This window comes from Aulonocara stuartgranti, assembly GCF_965226115.1.
Source record: "Aulonocara stuartgranti genome assembly, chromosome: 11".
NCBI lineage: Eukaryota > Metazoa > Chordata > Actinopteri > Cichliformes > Cichlidae > Aulonocara > Aulonocara stuartgranti.
Genome location: NC_138947.1, coordinates 11731249 through 11751958, shown reverse-complemented (window position 1 = coordinate 11751958; position 20710 = coordinate 11731249). Strand labels below are relative to the sequence as shown.

Here is a 20710-nt window from a genome sequence, read left to right as displayed (position 1 = left end):
TAATCTATTCTCTTAGAGGAAACAAAATGACAATTATTATCATTTATTTGTGCTTTCAATTTTATTATAAACTATTAAGTTAATTGTTCCAAGGCATCTTCGAGGGCAGCTTTTTTTTTGGTGCGTTTATTTTACACACCGCATTAGCGTCCAGCAGCAAAATTGAAGAGAAATAGTGAATTACCTAAGAAAAGAAGGCTTGTGTTTTTCATTTTATTTCAAGTTTGCGCACATGATGACGCTCGAGCAGCTATAAACTCGCACTTTTCCCCAGTTTGGTGGTTTCATTTATTATAAGCCCCGCAGGAGCAGCAGCTGAAGTGCACACATCTAAGGCGCACTCTTTGTGACCATGTACACACACATAATCAAAGGACCCAATGTAGCCACACGAGACCGAATAAAGATCATTTTCTTTGTTTATGTGTGTGTATGTTTAGTCGTTAGCCGGGTGGACACATTTTAATGGATGCTTTATGTAGTGTAAATTTCCGACTTTAGACTGCAGACATTTTTATTGTGGTGAGTACAATTAACTACTACCGCTAAAAACTGTTGCAGGGAAATGATAGATAAGTTAGCAGAGCAAGCTAGCTGTGCTGCTGAGTATCGAAATGTACTATTGAGAGTAAAAATAACAATGTTAATGGTCCTGACACAAATTATGTTATTATTGATACGTGTTCGATTTACCATAGGTTTATGTGTCATTAAAATGAGTGCATTAATTCACTTCCCGCTATCTTCATGTGTCATTACACTGACAGCAGTCTAGACTGCAGAGATGAAGGCCAAAAAGAAGAAGAGGCAGGATGACTTCCAGAAAGTGAAGCTAAAAGTGGGAAAGAAGAAGCCCAGAGCTGATAACGCCACCAACACCAACTTTCGGTCCAAGGGGATCTATCTGTCTGAGCAGCTAAAGAGAGACACGAGTGGACCCACAACACACAAACAGCTCGGTATTAATGTAAGATCTGAGATCTTTTCAGATTTTAGCAAGTTTAAAAAAAAGCATGCTATAGGCTTGTTTCATTGAATATAACAAGTTCGTCTTCTTCCGTAGTGAGAGTAGAGAGCAAGTAGAAATATGTTGCGGACGGAAGAGGAATGAAAGTCATTAGAAGCAAGACAGAATAAATGTGTGTGAATGAGAGTGAGGCAGGTGGAAAGGCGAAGATGCAAGGATTAGCGGTTGTGAAGGTGGATGAGTTTAAATACCTGGTGTCAGACATGCAAAGCAACAGACAGTGTACATAAGATGTGAAGAAAAGAGTGCATGCAGTGGACGGAGATGGGTGATTTTTGACTGAAGGAAAGCTGCAAGAGTGCTGTGATCTATGGTTTGGAGACATTTACTGTGAGGAGGCATATGATCACTGTGGTGACCCTTAAAGGGAGCAGCCAAACGAAGAAGAACAACAGAAACAAATTTATCTCATTTTATTCCCTCCTTCCACAGGACCTCCTGTCTCAGCTGCACCATTACAACGCGAATGTGAAACACAGTGCCTTGTTAGGTTTGAAAGAGTTGCTGTCCATCAGTCCCTCTTTGTTAGAGCAGCATCTTTCACGCTTGCTTTCAGAAGTGGCAGCTGTTTTAACAGACAAGGATCACAATGTTCGTGTGGCAGCTGCACGTGTGCTCAGGTTAGACAAGCATGTCAAAACTACAACAAACACATTTTTTTTCTTTGTTTAAATGTGTCTAAAGTAAACAAACTTGTTTTAACTTGCTTACAGGTATATTGCACAGTGTGTGCCTGCAGAACGCGTGGCACCGTTTTTCCCCCTCCTCAGTGCTCATTTGTCTTGTGCTATGACGCATATCGAGACAGGAATCCAGGAGGATGCCATAAATGTCCTCGACGTGTTCCTAGAGCACTACCCTGCTCTGCTAGCCGCACGGCCTGCAGTTCTCCTCACTAACTTCCTAGAGATGATCTCTCACAGACAGAACAGTGGAGGAGCCAAAAAAGCTTCAGACTCCAAGGCTTGGACCTGGGCGCTGTCCATCAACCCTAACAGGGCTGTGACGAGCCAGCAGTGGCGGCTTTCTGTTCTTCTCAGGTATGGAAGCTGCATGTAAACACAATCAGGAAAAATCTAAGTGAATAACTCTGAATCCCAATCTTCCTGTTTGTTGTACTTGTATCTCAGGCTTGGGCGCTTTCTCCAGGCAGTTGTTGAGGAAAGACCAACGGAGGAAAGTGATATGTCTGTCCCAACTGAAAGAGTTTTTGGTTCTAGTGGAGAGGGCCGATTTACACCTCTTCATCTCAACTGGGAAGAGCTAACGTACAGCAAGGTTGGAGTTAAGATTTATGAACATTCTGGGGCCAAACCAACTCCACACTCCACCTTTAAACTTAGGTATGAAATCTCTGACTTTAGTAGCCGTCCAGAAATAGTTCAGTTTAAGCTTCTTTTTTTTTTGTTTGTTTTGTTTTTTCATTTGTTTTTTTTTTTTTATTCTTTCACTGTGCAGACCTGAGCAGGATCCAGGAGCTACAGTAAGTGAGGGTCTAGACTCAGCTGAGACTGTTCAAAAGTTTGCAGCTACTCTTGTGCCTCTCCTGCTGGAAGTGTGGGTCGAGGCCAGCACCAATGACAGCCCGTGGAATAACACAGAGGGGGCCCACCTACTCACTCCAGATGCCATGTCAGTAATGTTCCAGGTCTTGTCTATTCTGCAGTTGCTGAGAAAACTGGCCCCACAGCGGGAGAACCAGGATGCACTGGTGAGATGTGACTTGCATGTCTTTTGTTTTTGTTTTGTTTTTTCATTTTATTTTAATGTAAATGTTTGATCAACCTCACAGATATTTTTGTTTTCTTTAGGATGCGTGGTTCCGTAAAGAATACCTGGGAGATTTTAAGCAGCACTTCATTAAAAACTTTCCCTATGGGAGCCGGGATACACCCAGACATAAAAAGAAAATTGATCTCAAAAGGTAAGAAAGTTCATTCTTGGCATTCTTTTTATCTTTGGTGTTTTTATTAATACGTAGCTGTCATGGGGTGAGAAGTGGGGTACATCCAATCCAGTCCAATCTAACTTTATTTATTGAGCAGTTTAAAAACAACATAGTTGACCAAAGTGCTTTCCAGTAATAAAAAAAACAGAGATAACAGTTAAAAAAACATGCATTAAGCAGAAAAAGAAGTATATATAAATAACAATAAAATAAATACATAAGTGAAAAAAGGAAGATAAAAATAAATCAGTATATATTAAATATAAAACATGAGTAAAACGGACAATAAAATATACAAGGAATAAAATTAACAAAATAAAAAGATTAAGAGTGACCTAAAACTGACTAAAAGCTGACTCTAGTACTACTCCTAAAAAGCCTTGGAAAAAAGGTGTATTTTTAAAAGTGATTTGAACATTTCAAGTGTTGGGGCCAGCCTAATATGGAGGGGCAGCTTATTCCATAATTTAGGGCCCACAACAGCGAAAGCTCCGTCCCCCCAGTGTTTCAGTCTCGACATGGGGACAGCAAGGAGTGACTTGTCAGTTTATCTGAGAGACCTTTGTGGAGTGTATAGGTGTAGAAGGTCTATCATTTTAAAAGGGACAGGCAACCACTGTAAAGACAACCAGTGTACATCCTGGGCCGGTCAGCAGCCTGTTGATCGGCTGACACAGAAGGGCAGACAACTATTGAAATTTATGCCTACAGTCGATTTTCTGTGGACTCTGGAAGGAAGCTGGAGTACCCAGGGAGACTGTGGCTAATGCTTCAGTTGGAAATTTACGCCATAACTGCAAACCCATCTGAAACCTTATGGCGTAACCTGACGTACATCTTGCTGGAAATGTAACTACACGGCAGTTTGACGCAGCCTGCAGCTGCCTTGATTGGCCTGTTTAGTACCGTTATTTCCTTTTGTGCATTTATGGCTCCTTTTTTGCTACAGTTTTTGAATTTAACAATCATTGCCTGTTTATTAGGAATAATAACCCTAGCATCACTGTAAGGACTCACAAATATCAGAAAATTACTGGAAACTATCAGAATGGACGTGTGAGAATGTACAAAAAAGTCTAGAGGGACAAATCGGTTTGCCCAGAGAAATCTGACCACAACAAAGAGCAGGCCAGGAGAGAAAGAAGTCCCAACATTTATTTATTTTTTTCTATCAGCTGACACTGCTTATTTATTTTTTTAGCACCTGGCGGCTCTTTTTTTTACTTCTCATCCATAAATAATCTGCTCTTTCACGTGATTCAGTTTATTTTGAAAAGTCTCAACAGGATCTTGAGCTTTATTGTGAAAGGTTTATGTGGTACATAAGCAAGCGGACACGCCATGGTGTTACTGTCGTTGTTGCTAACCACAACGCATAAAAACAGGTGCTTGTCCATCAGTAGTGTGGTTATATTAAATATAAGAGAAAGAGAGAACTTTAAGAAATTAATATAGCCACTACAGTGACCATCAGAACGGTGAAAAAATATTGCCGTAAACAGTTTATTTTGCGACACCATGAAACAAACGATAGCGTAAAATGAAACGATAGACGTTTTTATATCGTCATTCGATATATATCGTTATATCGAACAGCCCTAACACAGAAGTCTAAATCAGGCCTTAGGTGGTAGAGTCGGCTGTCTACCAATCAGAAAATCAGTTCAAATTGTAAATGATAAAGTATCCTCGCGTTGCCGCGGTGAATCAGTTTGAGTGAACGTGAGAAAGTGCTTAGGCATAGATGTGTGTGATTGGGTGAGTGAGACTTGCAGTAAGAAAGTGCTTTGAGTAATCAACTGAGTAGAAAAGAGCAAAGAAACCACAAAGGGGTTTAAGCCCAGAACCTACTTTATGTGAGGCAGGTGAGTTCTGTTAACCTGTGGGGACAGCTGTAACCACTGTGCCGCAATGTTGCCTCTTATTTATTAATGACATTAGATTTAATGTTATTAATAAATAAGTTAGATGCCTCATTGCCCAAGGATGCATCACATTACACTTTTCCTCTGCCTGTTTCACACTTTTCTCTTGACTCACAGCTTGTGATAAGATGCAGGGAAGCTTAACGATCTGCCATCAAAGGCACTGATGAGGAACACAAACATGATATGCTTAAAATGTTTACATTTCTCAAAATATTTAAATTCACATCTTCTTTTATTTACATTTGTATTAATACAAATTTGTATTTTTTTTTGCCATATTTGAATGGATAATAGATGTTGACTTGTTGGAGGCTGACTGCCATCTATTTAAGAACTTTTTTTTTTTTAATTCATACATTTTTTTTTTTTGTAAAGTTTTGGTTGTTTTTTTTTCTTTTTCACCTATATGTTTGTGCATAGCTCTAAACTGCAAGTTTTGAGTTCTTCGTTTTAAAAACTGTAAAAGATTTAAGCAGCCAATACAGTCTGATCCTCTACTGGTGGTTATTTACTGTGTATGAAATTCAGACTAGCTAAGATTGCCCTCATCTCACTCTGCACTCTTCAGGAGCAAACAGACAGCAGCCCTTCCTGGTCCAACTGTGGATCCTCTTGCCCTCAACATCACACTCTGCCAGGTGATGGTGTCCCTTAGCCAGAAGCAGGGCGTTGGCCAAGAGGCAGATGGAGACTGGCTGACACCACTGAGTACGTTTGTCCGAGACACTCTGGGTAGCGGAGTGAAGCTGAGCTACAGGCAGCTGCAAATGCTGCTGGGTACCGTGTGGAAGATGGTGCTAACACAAAGAAGCAAAAGTAAATATATATTTATATATTTATATATATTAATTAGAGAGAGATGTTAAAACTGTGTCATAATGTCCATGTTTGTGCAGCAGTGACAGAGGACCTGTTGGCAGCAGTGTATATCTACTACAAGCAAAGAAACCTCCCTCTGCAGACACGATCACTGCTGCTATCGTTCTACAGCAAGCTTTACCTGCAGGAGCAAGGGCATGCACACCTAACCAGGTAACTTGTTCTTACTTGCCTTGCCTTAACAAGTAGGATTTTTGAACAGCTGTTTTCCAAAAGTTCATGCACCACATGGCATAATTGTTGGAGATATAGAAGGCAGGATGATAGCATCAGCATAAATAATCATTCATTTGAGTTTTTTGTCGTATTTTTCTACATAATTTAGTAGTTTACACTTTGGCCAAACAAGCAAAAGATCCCTGGTTCTCTGCCGTGACAGGACAAAAATCTGGTTTAAGGAAAAATATATTTTAAATTGCAAACACAGAGCTACCTGCTGTAGCATCCACTTATGATTAAGGAAGCAGCTGAAAGTAGTTTCTCCTTCATCATTCAGGCATCCCCTGCAGTGACTTTATGCCCAAGCAGTTGTCCCAGCTCACATTTTGCTAGCTGCTGATTTAGAGTTCTTGTATACGGGTCATTCCATGTAAAATCAGTCAAAGCCTCTCACGATGAAGGCTCTGGAGGGTCCCCGGATCAGGACTATGAGGTGACAGCAGCTTAGTAAAGTGAGTAAAGGGGACATGCCAAAAGAAAATAGTCACAAGCTGAATAGGCAGTAAAGCAACAAATGCAAGGAGAGTATCCCCCTGGCCCTCTGTGATCCAAGCTCAAATTGCAGGGAAAACTGTTATAAGAGTGTTATAATGTTAATTATATTACAGGTTATTCTGATAAAGAAGAAAACTTGTAGGTGAAAAGTAGAGCTTTAATATGCTGTTGCCCAAAATTGTCTTTTTGAAGTTTTCTCCAGTAAATCAGCAAACAGATAAAAGATCTAGAGTACAAATGCTTGTTACTCCACATCAAAGCCAGTAAATTGGATCAGTTCTGCTGCTGAACTTTGATATATCCCATGATATTGATGCTCACTGGTGGTCATAGAAAAAAAACTGTACTGAACAAGAACCAGAGCTGGCTTTAGATTGCGGCATTGAAGTGTGTGTAAAATGGAGTTGATTTAAAGAGTTTAAGAGAGTTTAAAATAATTTTCCAGCCCTGGAAATTCCACTAGGATATCTTTTGCGCTCTATAAGTTATAAGAGCTCCAAAAATACTAGAAAAAATAACATAAATCAAAACTAGTCATATTTCAGCCCTATGCTGTGTACTCTAAGGGCCCGTAAATAGGAAAAAAATTGTCTTATTGTGAAAGGAAAGTTTTTCATGCCTTCATTAAATATTCTAGCTGATTCTGAGGAGGTCGGAATTGATTGATTTTATTTTTATATGGCGTGACTGTGCAGCCAAATCATGTAACTGTCACCACAGCAAAAATAAACTCATGTATCCCTCTTAACACATCTAAAACATGGAGTAATTATTAAACTGTGAAGCACTGCACATATACCACAGTCCTCTCCTACAGCTGCATTGTTTCTGAGTTTCAGACTATCCATTTAACTTGTTCTGAATAAAAGATTGTAGAAGATTTATGATGATCATGTGTTGCACAGTCCACATGAAATTATGCTTTTTTTTCATGTAATTGTTTCTTAACTGTCCCAAACTACAAAGAACAAAATCAAAACTAACCATTATCACATCTGTGGCTTCCCTGAATAGCTTTATTTTTGCTCGTAAACAAAATGTAGTGTAAAAATAAATCTGTCTCACTTTTGTGGTCACATTAACTTGTGCTCAGATGTAAGAACTGTAACAGTTGTGTAATAACATCAGGCCTTGATGTGGTGGCCTTGGGTTCACATGCCCTTTTTGTCTCTCTCTGAAGGAGCAAGGTGCTGTCTCGCTGGTTGGCATCTCTTCCTGTGCAGTTGTCCCAGTTGGGCCACCGTAACCCAATGCTGTCTGCGCAGCTCATCCTTTCCATCCAGGCCGCTGCTTCTCGAGGCAACAAAGACATGCTCAGCAGTCTGCAGACGCATGCCTGCACGCTGTATGGTGAGCATGAAAATGCAGTGATCATAATGTTTGGGGCCGCTTGAGAAATGTTTTTTGGGGTGGGGGAGCAAATGCAGCAATCATACTTGAGAACTGAGACCCCTGAAGTGTGTAATCTGTCATGATGTGACTCCTGCTACCAGAGATCTGCACAACGAAGCAGGATTTGGACTGTTAAAGGTTCCCTCAAGTTTAGTCCTGAGTTTTCAGTATTATGGAGGTGGTTCACTTATTACCAGGATACATCGCCATGGTTATTCATGATGCAGACCTAACCAGCACAGATTATGACTACGTCCAGACGTACACGGATATTTTTGAAAACGCAGATTTTTCTATGCGTTTGGGCCTTTCGTCCACATGTAAATGATGTTTTGGTTCACTGAAAACGGACATTTAAAAAAAAACTCCTGGCAGGGTGGAGATTTTCGAAAACTCAGTTTTTGTGTTTAGGTGTGGAAACGGAGATTTACTCACGCACACCTTATTGTTTACATGAAATAAATTATATAGACAAAATAGTGTTGCTGTTAATCTTACTATTTGCAGTTTTTCCACGCTTACATATACACGGAGTTATTGTCCCTCCATTTAGAAAGACAGAGGCATCAGAGTGAACTTCGGATGTGGCCTCTACATTCAACACAGACGCTCTCACAACCCAAATCCCAATGTCGGTTTTGAATAAATAATTTTTTTTTTAAAAATTAAATTCATTTATGCTGTATGCATTTTGTTCATTCCTAAGTTGTGAGTCTACACAACAGCCAAAATACTGTCTTTATTATTAACATTTGAAATGATGAAGGCACTTGAAAATGGCACTTGAAAAGTAACACAAAATTATCTGCCGTTCCAGAAAAACAAAAACTTTTCAGAAGTGCTTAAGGTTTTGTGAGGGCACAAAACCCTGTTTAGTCTTTCCCTCCCAGGCTTCTGATTGGCCAACCTTTTGTTTTTAGCGTTTACATGTGGACGGAGATATTTTTTTCAAAACTGCACATTTGGACGGGATTTTTTTTATTTTTATTTTTTATTTTTTTTAAGGAAACAGAAAATCTCCTTTTTCAAAAATACCCGAGTACATGTGGATGTAGCCTATGTTCCAAATTGAATCAGTTTTCTGAAATATAATATCACTGTTGCGCATGAAGATCTTTTCAGCTCACGAAAGTCTAAAGTTTTTAATTTTTTTTTGTTTTTTTAAGAGTGTCTTTATGTAAGGCCTATCCTGGGGGACACCCCCCCATCATCTGGATGGGAACATGTTACCCTAAAACCTGTATATACCTTTCAGTGTTGATTGTCCCTTTCCACATGTGCTAACTGCCATACCATCAGAGATGCTGGCTTTTAAACTGAGCACTGACAACAAGCCAGATTATCCCTCTCTTCTTTATTTTGAAGGACATGGTGTCCATTTTCTTTTTTTTTCCCCCAAAAAGAATTTTCAATTTTGATTTATCTAACCACTGGACTCTTTTCCTCTTTGGATCAGTCCATCTTAAAAGACTGCAGTGTTTGTAGATCATCTGCACATATGCATGACAGGGCTTTAACCTGCACTTGTGGACGGTGAACTGTGTTCTTAGACAAAGATTTCTGGAAGTGTTCCTGAGCCGGTGCAATCATTTCCATGATGGAATCACACCTGAGAGCACGGGCCTCCAATATAAACAAACGTAGTAATTTAACGTTGAGGAACATTTTTCTGAAATTTTTCCAGTTTGTAGACATAGGTTTTTTTTTTCCAGGTTGATGAACCTCTGCCTCTCTGAGAGGCTCTTTTTTTTTTAATTAATTAATTAATTTTTTTATACCAAATCATATTACTGACCTGTTGTTAGTTTCTCCGTGTGTGTGGGTTTTTTTTTGTTTTTTTTTCTCTTCGTTCCTCAGACCACATGGTGGAGAGGTATTTAAGCCCAAGTGGGAGTTGTCCCTTAAGAAGGCTGTTGGCCCACTGTTGAGCATGTGTCTCATCACATGAGCCAAGGTGTGGAAAAGGGTGTGGGGTCATTATCAGCACAGGTTTTGGGTGAAACAATCATGTGACTTATTGAGATCAATTGATGCAAGATGTGAGTGGGCGTTAAGGTGCCTCAAAACTGGATTGTAGGTGGCAGCGGTTCATGTCGCAAGCCACCACCTCTGTTCAAGGATGGTCGTTCACAGTGGACATAGATGGCTTCTTTCACTCCTCTTTCAAACCATCTGTCTTTATCCAAAATGTGAACATTGGCATCCTCGAAGGAGTTTTTATTTTTACAGTTTAAATCTGTTCTATAAAATACAAATTCTTGCAGCTCTTGATCGACTTTAGTTCACTTGAACTTTTGTGTGTGTAAAAGACCAAACTGAGGGAAGAACACTCCGAGGTTACAGACACATCACGACCAGGGAAAAATACTGTAGGTGTAGAAATGCATTAATTTGCAATCAGAGGTTGGAATCACAAAATTAACCTAAAAGAAGAAGTGTAGAAGCTTTTTTTTCCTGTCATTTTCCTTATATTCATATGTTGCATGCATAGGTCTAGCAAAGGTATACAGACCTCCAAAAATCTGACTCTCTAACTAGAGTAGTTCCCATAGGAGGCACTACAACGCTGTGTTAGCCACTCCAGGCAACTTTGTACATTGCTGGAAACCCGTCCATAAGAACAGCTCAGAGAATGGTCAGATAGTTAGATAGCTGGTGTGTAACAGAGGGGGTTTGGAAGGGGAGGAGGGGGGGTGTTTCTGATAGAAACTGCCGCAGAGCCAGCAATTCACCATCACAAGACTCCTTTTGTCTGAGAGCTTCTGACATCAGCATGTGCGTCAGAGACGGGCAGAACACCACACACACAGACGCATTATCTGAGCCAATACTGTAGTAGTTATGTCTTTCGTCTTTCTCTTTTACTGGTCCCAACATAGTCTGGTTTTCCAAGTATTGGTCCTAATTTTCCAGATAGAGCTCCTCGTTAAATCCCCACAGGGTGCACAGCATTGCTGTCTGTCCATAATTACACGTGACTTGTGCATCTCTGTTTGTCTGTGAAGATCCACAGGATGGGGTTGTGGTGCTCTTACCATCAGAGTCCCAGCAGCGAATGGTGCAGCTGCTCTACTTCCTCCCCAAGATGTCCCAGCCTCTTCTGGCCAATCTGAGCAGCTGCTGCACTGCTGGACGAATCTCTGCCGGCCTCGCCGCCTCTCTGATTCGTATCATACATCTTAGGTGAGCTTTCAGACCCGCTTTGGAAAGCACATGAACACAGTTGTGTTTGACAGCAGATGGTTGCTGGCACACAGGCACACAAACGACGCTCTGCCTGATCACCATCAGATGGCAGTGTTGTTCTTTCACAGACAAATCAGTGACAGCTTTTATGATCTATTACCTGCTTGTTGACATAAACTGAGATGAATATTCTGTATTTTTGATATTCAACTTCCTTGTGACAATTAAACCACTTTTTTTTTATTATTATATTTTGTTCTATTATCATCCCCAGTTAACCTTTCTCTGTGATGATATGTGTGTGCTGCCATGTTTGACCTTATTCTTATGTCAGTGGGGCAGTGTTATACAAATTTGGAGTGTGTGTACGGGTGTGTGTGTGTGTCTCGAGTGTTGTACAAAGAGCTCTTTTTGAGGCTGGAATGCAGGATCGTCATGGAGTATTGAGAAGATGGTCTGCATGTGTCTCCCGGGCTTTATGAAACACCCTGTTATTCACACACATTTCTCACTGTTACAAATCTATATTCCCCCACAGGGCAAGGAAGAAGTTTTCATAATTATATTTCAGTGTGCTGTTATTCTTAATATTCTTGAAAATAGAAGAACACTGAAATCAAATCCTGAATAATCCTAAAGTGTTTGAAATGTGAGAACTTTCAAAATTTACAAAGCCTGAGATTCAAATAACAATTCAGGGTTTTTGATTGTGTAACATGATCACTGATTATGTTCTCCAGGTCCCCTCTGAGCAGCTGGACAGCTGGGAGCCAGGAAGCGGCATTGCAGCACGTGGACTATTTCAGCTTCCTGTTCTCCACCCTCATAGGCTTCTCGTCCGAACAGCTCGCCTCCCTGCAGGAGGCAGAGGATGACAGTGTCCTGCCTCCCGTCGCTCTTTCACCTCTCAGCCTCTACCCCACCCCGCTGGAGCAGTTCACACACCACTGGGACATTGTTGAGGTGTGTTCACTGTTCACCTTTTTAATCCCACACCTAAACCCTTAATTTAACATTAGAAATAAATCTGGAGGAGACCCAGACTTGCAGGTGAAGGAAGGGGTAGAAAAGACATTGTTTTGATATTCTGGACACAGCTGTGGTCTGTCGTTCCCCCCGGTCTCTCTTCGTCTCTCCTATTGAGCTCAGAGGGTGGAAGCTTTATCGTTGCACTCCGGCTGAGAGGGGAACGTTTATCGCGTTGCGCAGGTTGGAGATGCGTGGTTATCGGGCATAGTGGATATGCACAAATGCTAATGAGAGCCCATGGCATGATGGGAGAGTGACATTTCTGCACAGAAATTACCGTTAACGTAACTGTGCCCTGGGGCAAGAGTGTGTGAGTGTGTGAGCAAGTGGGGGGCTTATAATCACTAATTCAGCTCCTCAATTAAGGTCTCAGATCCTACCTCTCTCATCTCCCTGTCTGAGTCAATCATAGGGAAGTGGAAGGAAGGGGGAGCGGAGGGGGACGCTTGGTGAGGATGGAAGGAAGGGGGGGCGGCATTAAGGACGGACTGTGTCAACTCCAGTTCGGCTAATGAGATGGGATTGTTTTTAATGACGGCGAGAATGCCAACAGGTGCACCGTTCAGACACCCACCGGCTCACACACACGCACCTAAATTTGATAAAAGTTAATGAGAAATTTGATTTGGATTTCAAGTTAATGACGGAAAGCTGAGCCTTATTTTTCACTTTTAAAAAGTTAGTGGCATGTCGGTGGTTTAGACCTGAAACCACTCACTTGCTGACAATCTGGAAAGTGAAAATAGTGAAACTGAAACTAAAAGTAATTTGTATGTCACATCTTTGGTAGTCAAGTGACAATCGGGAATATTGCATTCTTTCTGTATGCTTTCTTTTTTTTTTTATGGGCCACCATGGAGTTAAAATATTTTTTTAAAAATACGTTGGGAGGAGGTAACAAGGGCAGTGCACACTGTTATTTGGAAGAGAGAGTAATTTTTCTTTTTTGTACAATTATGAGCAGTTTACCTGTCAAAGATAAATACTTATTAAGGATTTTAGCAGTAACCTCTAAAATCTTTAAATCTGAACCCCCAGCTGAGAATAAATGGATTGCCATAGTGAGTAATATTCAAGAAACTGAGAGAATTACTTTTTATTCAAATATTATGGTGATCAATTTACAATAAACTGGGAGAAACTGATGTATGTAATCCAGTTACATACTTAGTTTCCTTCTTCCTGTTTTTGTTTTGTTTTTGTACCTGTATTTGTGAAGAATGCAACAAAATAAAAAGTTGTGTTTTTTTTTTTTGTTTTTTGTTTTTTTTAACAAAAAGATGAAATAAGAGCAGAAAATCTGTTGATGGAGTGTGTATGTCTGTTTTAGAGCTCATGTGCTTACATATCTGCAGTCAGATCCCTCAGTCACACATTCGGACTTTGAAATCATTGCATCAGTGAGACACATGTATGAATATGGTCATAACCAAAATAACTGTTTGATTTATAGGAAGTGTGCCACTGTCTGGAAACTCTGGGCTCAAAGTCTCAGTGCTTTGACATCTTACAAACTGGCATTTGCAACTACCTGGTAAGAGACTGTTGTTATTAAGCATGCAGTAAATCACACTGATTTTTTTACATAAAGTTTGTTTATGGCAGTTTTATTTTATTTATACTTTTGGTGTGTGTGTGTGTGTGTGTGTGTGTGTGTGTGTGTGTGTGTGTGTGTGTGTGTGTGTGTGTGTGTGTGTGTGTGTGTGTGTGTGTGTGTGTGTGTGTGTGTGTCTCAGACCAAGTTAGAGGTGGTTTCCGACAGCATGGCGGCCGGGCTGCTGAGAGCTGTATCCAGACTGCTGGATCTCTCAGTCCTGCCCCTTGAGCCTGTGTTGCGCTTCTTGTCACAGTGCTGCCTCAGCCTGTTGTCGTTGCTCCTCACCCTGCAGCAGGAGGCACCTACTGAAACCAACCACAAAAGGTGTGCTTGAAACTCTTTCAGTGATCTGTGCTGATTGATTTTGATCGAATGTGTTAACACCCTTGCTTGACATTTGCAGGGAAGCAATTTGGGGTGCTTGCGTGACAGCGCTGAGCAGCATTCCTCGCCTGCTGCGGGTTGTCCTGCAGTCGTTGCGCGTTGCCAATCTGAACGAGGAGGAGCTGCCGCAGCTTGGACAGATTCTCTCCATGCTGCTGCAGCACACGTCGCTCCACAGCCAGCTGCTGGCCAACACCACTCTGCTGCAAGAAATCCTCCAGCACCTCACGGTAAACGCGCCCACACAGATGCAGGCATATTCAATTGAAGGTATTTGAATGACACGGATGGAGATTGATCACCAGATTACTTTGTACGTGTGTTTCAGAGGTTCTCCCGGGGTGCAACCAGGGAGCAGTGGCTGACAGACCTGCTCTACTGTTACAGCGTCACCGTGGCTCACGGCTCGTCTGCTCACCGTGGTAATCTGGGCCTTCGAGACATATACTAACGGATGCGCCCAACAGTACGTGGTGTATTGCTCAGTTTAGCCTCCCAAACATGTTACAGTCACAATGACAACACGCAGGGCTCAGTAGTGACAAGTACACATGATCACACTTTCATACAGAAGACAATGAGAACTTTTTTGTTTTTTGTTTTAAAGTACTCCACATTCTTGTCCTTTCTTCTTTACTGTTTTTTTCACAGCCCTGGTAACTGTGTATTCTCTTTTTTGAGTGTTAATACTGAACGGTCGTCCAGTGGCTACTTAAGTGACTTTGTATTAAAAGGAGTGGTGGGTAAGCAGAATAAAGGCAAAATGAAGTTAAATCAGAGGACTCTTTCTTTTGTTTTAGTTTTTATTTTTCACATTTTTTTTAATAACACATTTTAAAACATCCAGTATATATTTATAAAAGTACATAATAAAGATTGTTCTGTGCAAATAAAAAAGAACAGCAAAAACAGCATAGTTCACAAATAATACTTTTGAGAGGGAAAGCACTTTAAGACTAGAGAGTGTGTGTGTGTGTGTGTGTGTGTGTGTGTGTGTGTGTGTGTGTGTGTGTGTGTGTGTGTGTGTGTGTGTCGGTGGCTGCAGGTGGGCTATCTCTATGACTGGCTGTTGATAGACTGCCTCATTCTCCACAACGGGAGGAAAGGTTATCTCAGTGTGTGTGCGACAGCAACGGAGAAGGAGGGAGATGGAGTGTGTATGTGTTCCTTCCACAATGGATGAAAGGTTATCTTTTACACACACCATTTTCTGTAGACTTAACCCCACCCTGTGAGGTCATGGCTCTGATGTCATATGGCTTAATTTTAGAAAACTTGGCACATTGAGTGAACAATGCGTAGAGTAATTCTATAGAGGCAAGACTATCAGCCAGCTGAGAAAACATCAAAGAACATGATGTGTGTGTGTGTGTGTGTGGTTTTTCAATGTTTTCCCCGGCCTCGTGTCCCCTGTCCTGCGCTATGTGGTCTCAGGTGGTAAGAGTAGAGCTTGGCTTGATTCATGGTGTCAGTCAAAGGCACACAGTCTATACCGCTCACTAAAAAAGACAAGCATTTAATAACTTTTGTAGAAACTTGTACTTGATAAATAAAGGTGTGTTTGTGTGCACAGGCACTTACACTGGCTCTGGGTGCGTTGAGGGATGTCCAAGAGCAGCTGAGACTGAGAGTCCCGAAATGAACGCCCTCGTCTGGACTTTGAGTTGCCTAAAGGGCAGTAAAGTAAAGAGCTGATGAAATTAAGCTGTCCAGCTACATAATGTGAATGGTTTCTGAACACAGGTAGTTGATGTTGGATACCAAAGCCTGGGGCGCTCCTTTAACTGGTTGATCTAGTCCAGGGCTCACACCCTTGCTTGTTCTGTTGTCTTTATGTAGTGTATCCATGGGTGTTACTTCAGCAAAGGCCCTATAGCTCAGTGGTTAGAGCACTGGTCTTGTAAACCAGGGGTCGTGAGTTCAAATCTCACTGGGGCCTAGCAAACTTTTTGGTCCTGTAAATATTTTTTTACAGGACCAAGGTTGCCAGACCCTTAGTGGAATCTGCACACAAGCCAGCAAGAGGCTTAAGACCCCTACTAGAATAGGCCAGGGAAATTGCTCGAACTATCCAGTGGAAAAGGCGCTCTTTAGGCACAGGCTTTTCTATATGTGGTTTAGCGCAAGCTACAAACAGCTGGTCACTTTGTCTAAAACTCTGGGTTCTGTCCATATAGATACGCAGAGCACAGACTGGAAACAAGGTATGCAGCCACTGTGGCATACCTATTTGGGGAGAACTCATTTCACAACCTCTACACTGAAAGAGCGTGGATTTCTCCTACAAACGTAGCTGAAGCTAAAATAATCAATAGAGCTGTCTTCAAGCACAGAAATTTTACCTTCTTGGCTGAAACCATCCCCACGGTAACAATCTGAGACAGGAAATCTTGTTTCTTACACTCGTGGAGCACAAATGAACAGTCTGGAGAGACTCTCACATGATGGTGGCCGTCACAGTGAGGGTCTAGTCCCTGTGATCCTACCCACTTCTGAAAGTCCCATGTTCAGTGGCATCATCACTACAAAGGAAGCTAGCAGCCTCTGGGACTGTTTGAGGATAACTTGGGTTGCCTCTGCGAAACAGTGCTAGGGATGACTGTATGGCCAATGTTCTCTTTGAGGACAGAAATGCTCTCACCCAGAGACGTCTAGACCTGAGCCCTATGAAAGTAGTGCGTTGAGTTGGTCTCAACGTGCTCTTTTCCACACTGACTGGAGGCAGTTGGGGTCTGCCACCAGTCAGTCGTTGAAGTATGTGGCTACCCGAAAGCCTTTTCCCCGAGCAGGGCCACTGCTGCCTCGGTGCATTTTACAAACACCCTTGTGAGAGGCCAAAAGGCAGGACCACAAACTCATATGCTATCTCCTGGAAAGCAAATTTTAGATACTTTCTGTGTGGGGGGATATATGAGGATGTGGAAAAAAACGTCCCACAGTAAAGTGTGGGTGAAATTAAGGTTTCCAGCAATGCAATGTGAATGGTCTCTGAACACAAGGCAGCTAGTGTTGGATACTAAAGCCCTGGGCACTCCTTTAACTGTTTGATCAAGTTCAGAGTGCACACCCACACTTGAGCTATGCTACGGTTGTCTTTATGTAGTGTATCCATGGGTGTTATGTCAGCAAAGGCCCTATAGCTCAGTGGTTAGAGCACTGGTCTTGTAAACCAGGGGTCGCGAGTTCAAATCTCGCTGGGGCCTAGTAAATGTTTTGGTCCTCCTCTAGGTGGACACATAAGCCCCTTTTCCATTAGAACCTACTCAGATCAACTCGGAACGACTGGTTTTTCATTACAATCAAGTACCACAGAAAGTGCGTTGTTGTCATTATAGCAACTCGGCTGAGCATCCCATGACGTAATTGGTATGCGTAACAAACGCTATAGCAAAGGTGGACGTCGAGGTCACTGTATACCTGCTGCTCGGTCTGTGAGCCCTTACAGGCTGGCTAAGTGATGCCCATGTCAGGAGAGGCTAGGGCCTCCCTATATAATAGGCTGACATAGCATCAGATGTAATTCAAAACAAGCCCACCTTTTCCTCACTTCCCTAGCAAAGAGGGTGGTCTGGTGAAACATTCGCTCATACTACTCATAGAACCGGGGTTATAGACATAACCTTAAGTTCTCTTTCATAGCATTCATTTTGTGTCACACTAGGGGGACAAATACTAACTCCCGGATTGCCAGACATGCATGTTTAGAAGACAACTGTCCCCAGTAGTACTTCACAGGGAAGAAGCTCCCAGCTGTGAAGAACATGCACTGAGGACTGAATATGCCTGGTTAGGTGCTGTTATATCTAGCCTGTAAAATCTAGCAAATGTGTGAGGTGAGGCCCAGGATGCAGCTGCACACATCGCCTGGACAGAAACTCCCTTAAAAAGAGTCTTGATGCATTCTTAATCATCCAGGTAATTAAATCTCAAAAGGTTGATTCTGTTCATCTGGACGTAGCAATGTAGCAACAGTTCTGATACTCCTGAAACATAGGGGATCACTACGTGTTTTTGCTTAGGCATCAGTTGTCCTTCTCTCCTGAAGATTTCTGATAAATGTCCAGCTGGGATAACCACATTTACTCAGGGCCTTCTTGACCTGCTGGTCTTCTGCTTCCGTGGCTGCTGTGTCTGTAGGGATGGTGTTCGCTCTATGGTGTAGCGTCCTGATGACACCCAGTTTGTGCTCCAGTGGATGATGAGAGTCAGAACTTAAATACTGATCCGTATGCACAGGTTTACAGTACACATTAGCTTTTAAATGTCCCCCATTACTGATGGAAATCTCCCAGTCTAAGAAGGCCAACCTGTTGCCCCAGCAGACCACACTGTAAAAGTTGGCTGAGGTAAACACAGAGTCCTAGAAGGTCTTCAGGAGTGGGACCTTCACTCCAAAAGACCTGAGCAGGTACAGCCTGCTCTTCCCTTTTCTGTAGAGAGCATTTGAATTGTGAGTCCAGTCCAGTTTATTGTTTAGATGAACACCAAGGTACCTGTAGCTGTCTACAGGTCCATACCTTGGATGTTTAGTGGTTGCAGTGGAGGATGTTTGTGCCTGCGGAAGTCTACCACCAGCTCCTTGGTTTTTCTAGTGTTGATCTGGAGGTAGTTCTGCTGGCACCAGTTCACAAAGCCTTGGCTCAGTTCTCTGTAACCCTTGTGGTCCCCATCAGTGATGAGGTCAACTATTGCAGAGTCGTCAGCGAATTTCTGCAAGAAGTACTGGGTGAAGTTGTGAGAGAAGTCTGCAGTGTAGATGGTCATCTCTCACCTTTTAAACAAAACCCAAGGTGTTCTGGGTGTGGTGTTCAGAGCTGCCTACCCCAATGGGTTGAGGATCGAAGCCAGAAACTTAGAAATATTATAGGTGACCGAGTTGATCATACAGACAATTGGTCTTAAAGGTACACCGTGTTTATGTATCTTCGGTAAGCCATACAGACTTGGTGTAGATTCCCCTGGGTATAGCCTGTGGTATGAGGTCCGGTCAATAGCATTGTCTTATTCTAACTGCTTCAGACAATCTATCACCCTCTTCCTGTAACCACTTCCTGGGTCTCGTTTCAGGGGCTCATAAGTATTTTTGTCACTGAACAGTGACAACATTTTCTCACGATAGTCTTTCTGATTTTAGCAAGACTGTGCACCTACCCTTGTCTGCCGGAAGGATGATTATGTTGTTGTCATTACTAAGTGGTGTGAGTGCCTTCCTCTCCTCCATCCTGATGTTGGATGCTTGGGGATTTGCATTGCTGAGACAGGCCTAAACTTTCATCCCTGGTTGCTCTGCTTCCACATCTACAACATTGTTGTTTGAAATTTCTGTTTCTGTGGCTGTGATCAGTTCAACTCGTGGATTTGTTTCAGCATAACAGCAAAGTTCAACCTTTTTGTAAGGATGATTTTCGCTGCTTGGGTGAGTTGTATGTCAGACAAATCTTTCACCTACTTGTCCACATCCTCGGTGTGGCATCCTTCTCTCTTATGGCTGCTAGGGACACTCTCTGTATTTTGCTATGGTTTCCGATGCAAAACAAGTAAGTTGATCAATGGTCTTTGATCAGTGGGCTTTGATCAGTGGTTGTTGATCAATGGTCATGACAATTTGCATATTAATGATCAAGGAACTGACCTCACATCTCATTGTTCATTCAGCGGGCTGGTTTCAGTTATTGTGCAAAGTACCGTTTATAAGGTTGGGGAAACCTGCAGCCAGCTGAGACTGAAGAAGTCACTTGGATGAGTGACGAAACGTTTCTCCCATTGAAAACGCTACGTCCAGATGAACAGAATCAACCTTTTGGGATCCCTTAAAGCAGGGGTGTCCAACTCCAGGCCTGAAGGGCCGGTGTCCTACAGACTTTAGATGTATCCTTGATGTAACACAGCTGATTTAAATGACTAAATTACCTCCTCAATATGTCTTCAAGTTCTCCAGAGGCCTGGTAATGAACTAATCATTTGATTCAGGTGTGTTGACCCAGGGTGATATCTAAAACTTGCAGGATACCAGCCCTTGAGGCCTGGAGTTGGACACCTCTGCCTTAAAGAGAGTCCATGAGGTTGCCAGACCCTTAGTGGAATGTGCACACAGGCCAGCAGGAGGCTTAAGACCCCTACTAGAATAGGCCTGGGGAATTGCTCCAACTATCAGTGGGAAAGACGCTCTTTAGGCACAGGCTTTCCTATATGTGGTTTAGCGCAAGATACAAACAGCTGATCACTTTGTCTAAAACTCTGGGTTCTGTCCATATGAATACGCAGAGCACAGACTGGAAACAAGGTATGCAGCCACTGTTGCTCCTCTTAAGAGAAAGGCAGCAGGTAAAAGGCCGGCAGTTCCATAGGGGAAAATATCCAAATAACTTTTGGGGAAAAGGTGGTGTTGAGTGGCATACTGACCTTCGTATTATAAGGGGAGCACTGAATGCACAACCTCTACACCGAGGGAGCGTGGATTTTTCCTACAAGCTTAGCTGAAGCTAAAACAATCAATAGAGCTGTCTTAAAGGACAGAATTTTTACCTTCTTGGCTGAAACCATCCTGGGGAAAAAGTCTAGGGAGACTCTTACATGACGGTGGCCATCACAGTGAAGGTCTAGTCCCTGTAAGACCACCCACCTCT

The 20710-nt window shown here is 42.3% G+C and overlaps 2 protein-coding genes across 4 annotated transcripts in view; one reads left to right on the top strand and one right to left on the bottom strand.

The window, feature by feature from the left end:
- Nucleotides 1–291: 291 nt before the first annotated feature.
- On the top strand, nt 292–14858 carry tex10 (testis expressed 10). 2 transcript variants are annotated; one of them, XM_082552786.1, is made up of 16 exons: nt 292–522; nt 771–967; nt 1460–1647; nt 1741–2067; nt 2158–2370; nt 2486–2738; nt 2839–2951; nt 5472–5719; nt 5800–5935; nt 7677–7846; nt 10894–11071; nt 11815–12037; nt 13557–13637; nt 13840–14024; nt 14104–14314; nt 14413–14858. In XM_082552786.1, exons 2-16 carry the CDS (start codon nt 785–787, stop codon nt 14533–14535), a joined length of 2832 nt encoding a protein of 943 aa, XP_082408912.1. In that variant the 5' UTR covers nt 292–522; nt 771–784; the 3' UTR covers nt 14536–14858. The 2 variants fall into 2 exon arrangements, with proteins under 2 accessions (XP_082408912.1, XP_082408911.1); XM_082552785.1 differs by having other exon boundaries at nt 295–522; nt 768–967.
- Nucleotides 14859–14924: 66 nt separating this feature from the next.
- Nucleotides 14925–20710, bottom strand: part of invs (inversin) — a 46878-nt gene continuing 41092 nt past the window's right edge. For both annotated transcript variants that reach the window (XM_082552783.1, XM_082552784.1), the window contains exons 18-19: nt 15666–15752; nt 14925–15583 (exon numbers count right to left, since the gene is read on the bottom strand). In XM_082552783.1, the coding sequence (XP_082408909.1) occupies nt 15468–15583; nt 15666–15752 (203 nt within the window). In that variant the 3' untranslated portion in view covers nt 14925–15467. The remainder of the gene's footprint in view (nt 15584–15665; nt 15753–20710) is intronic.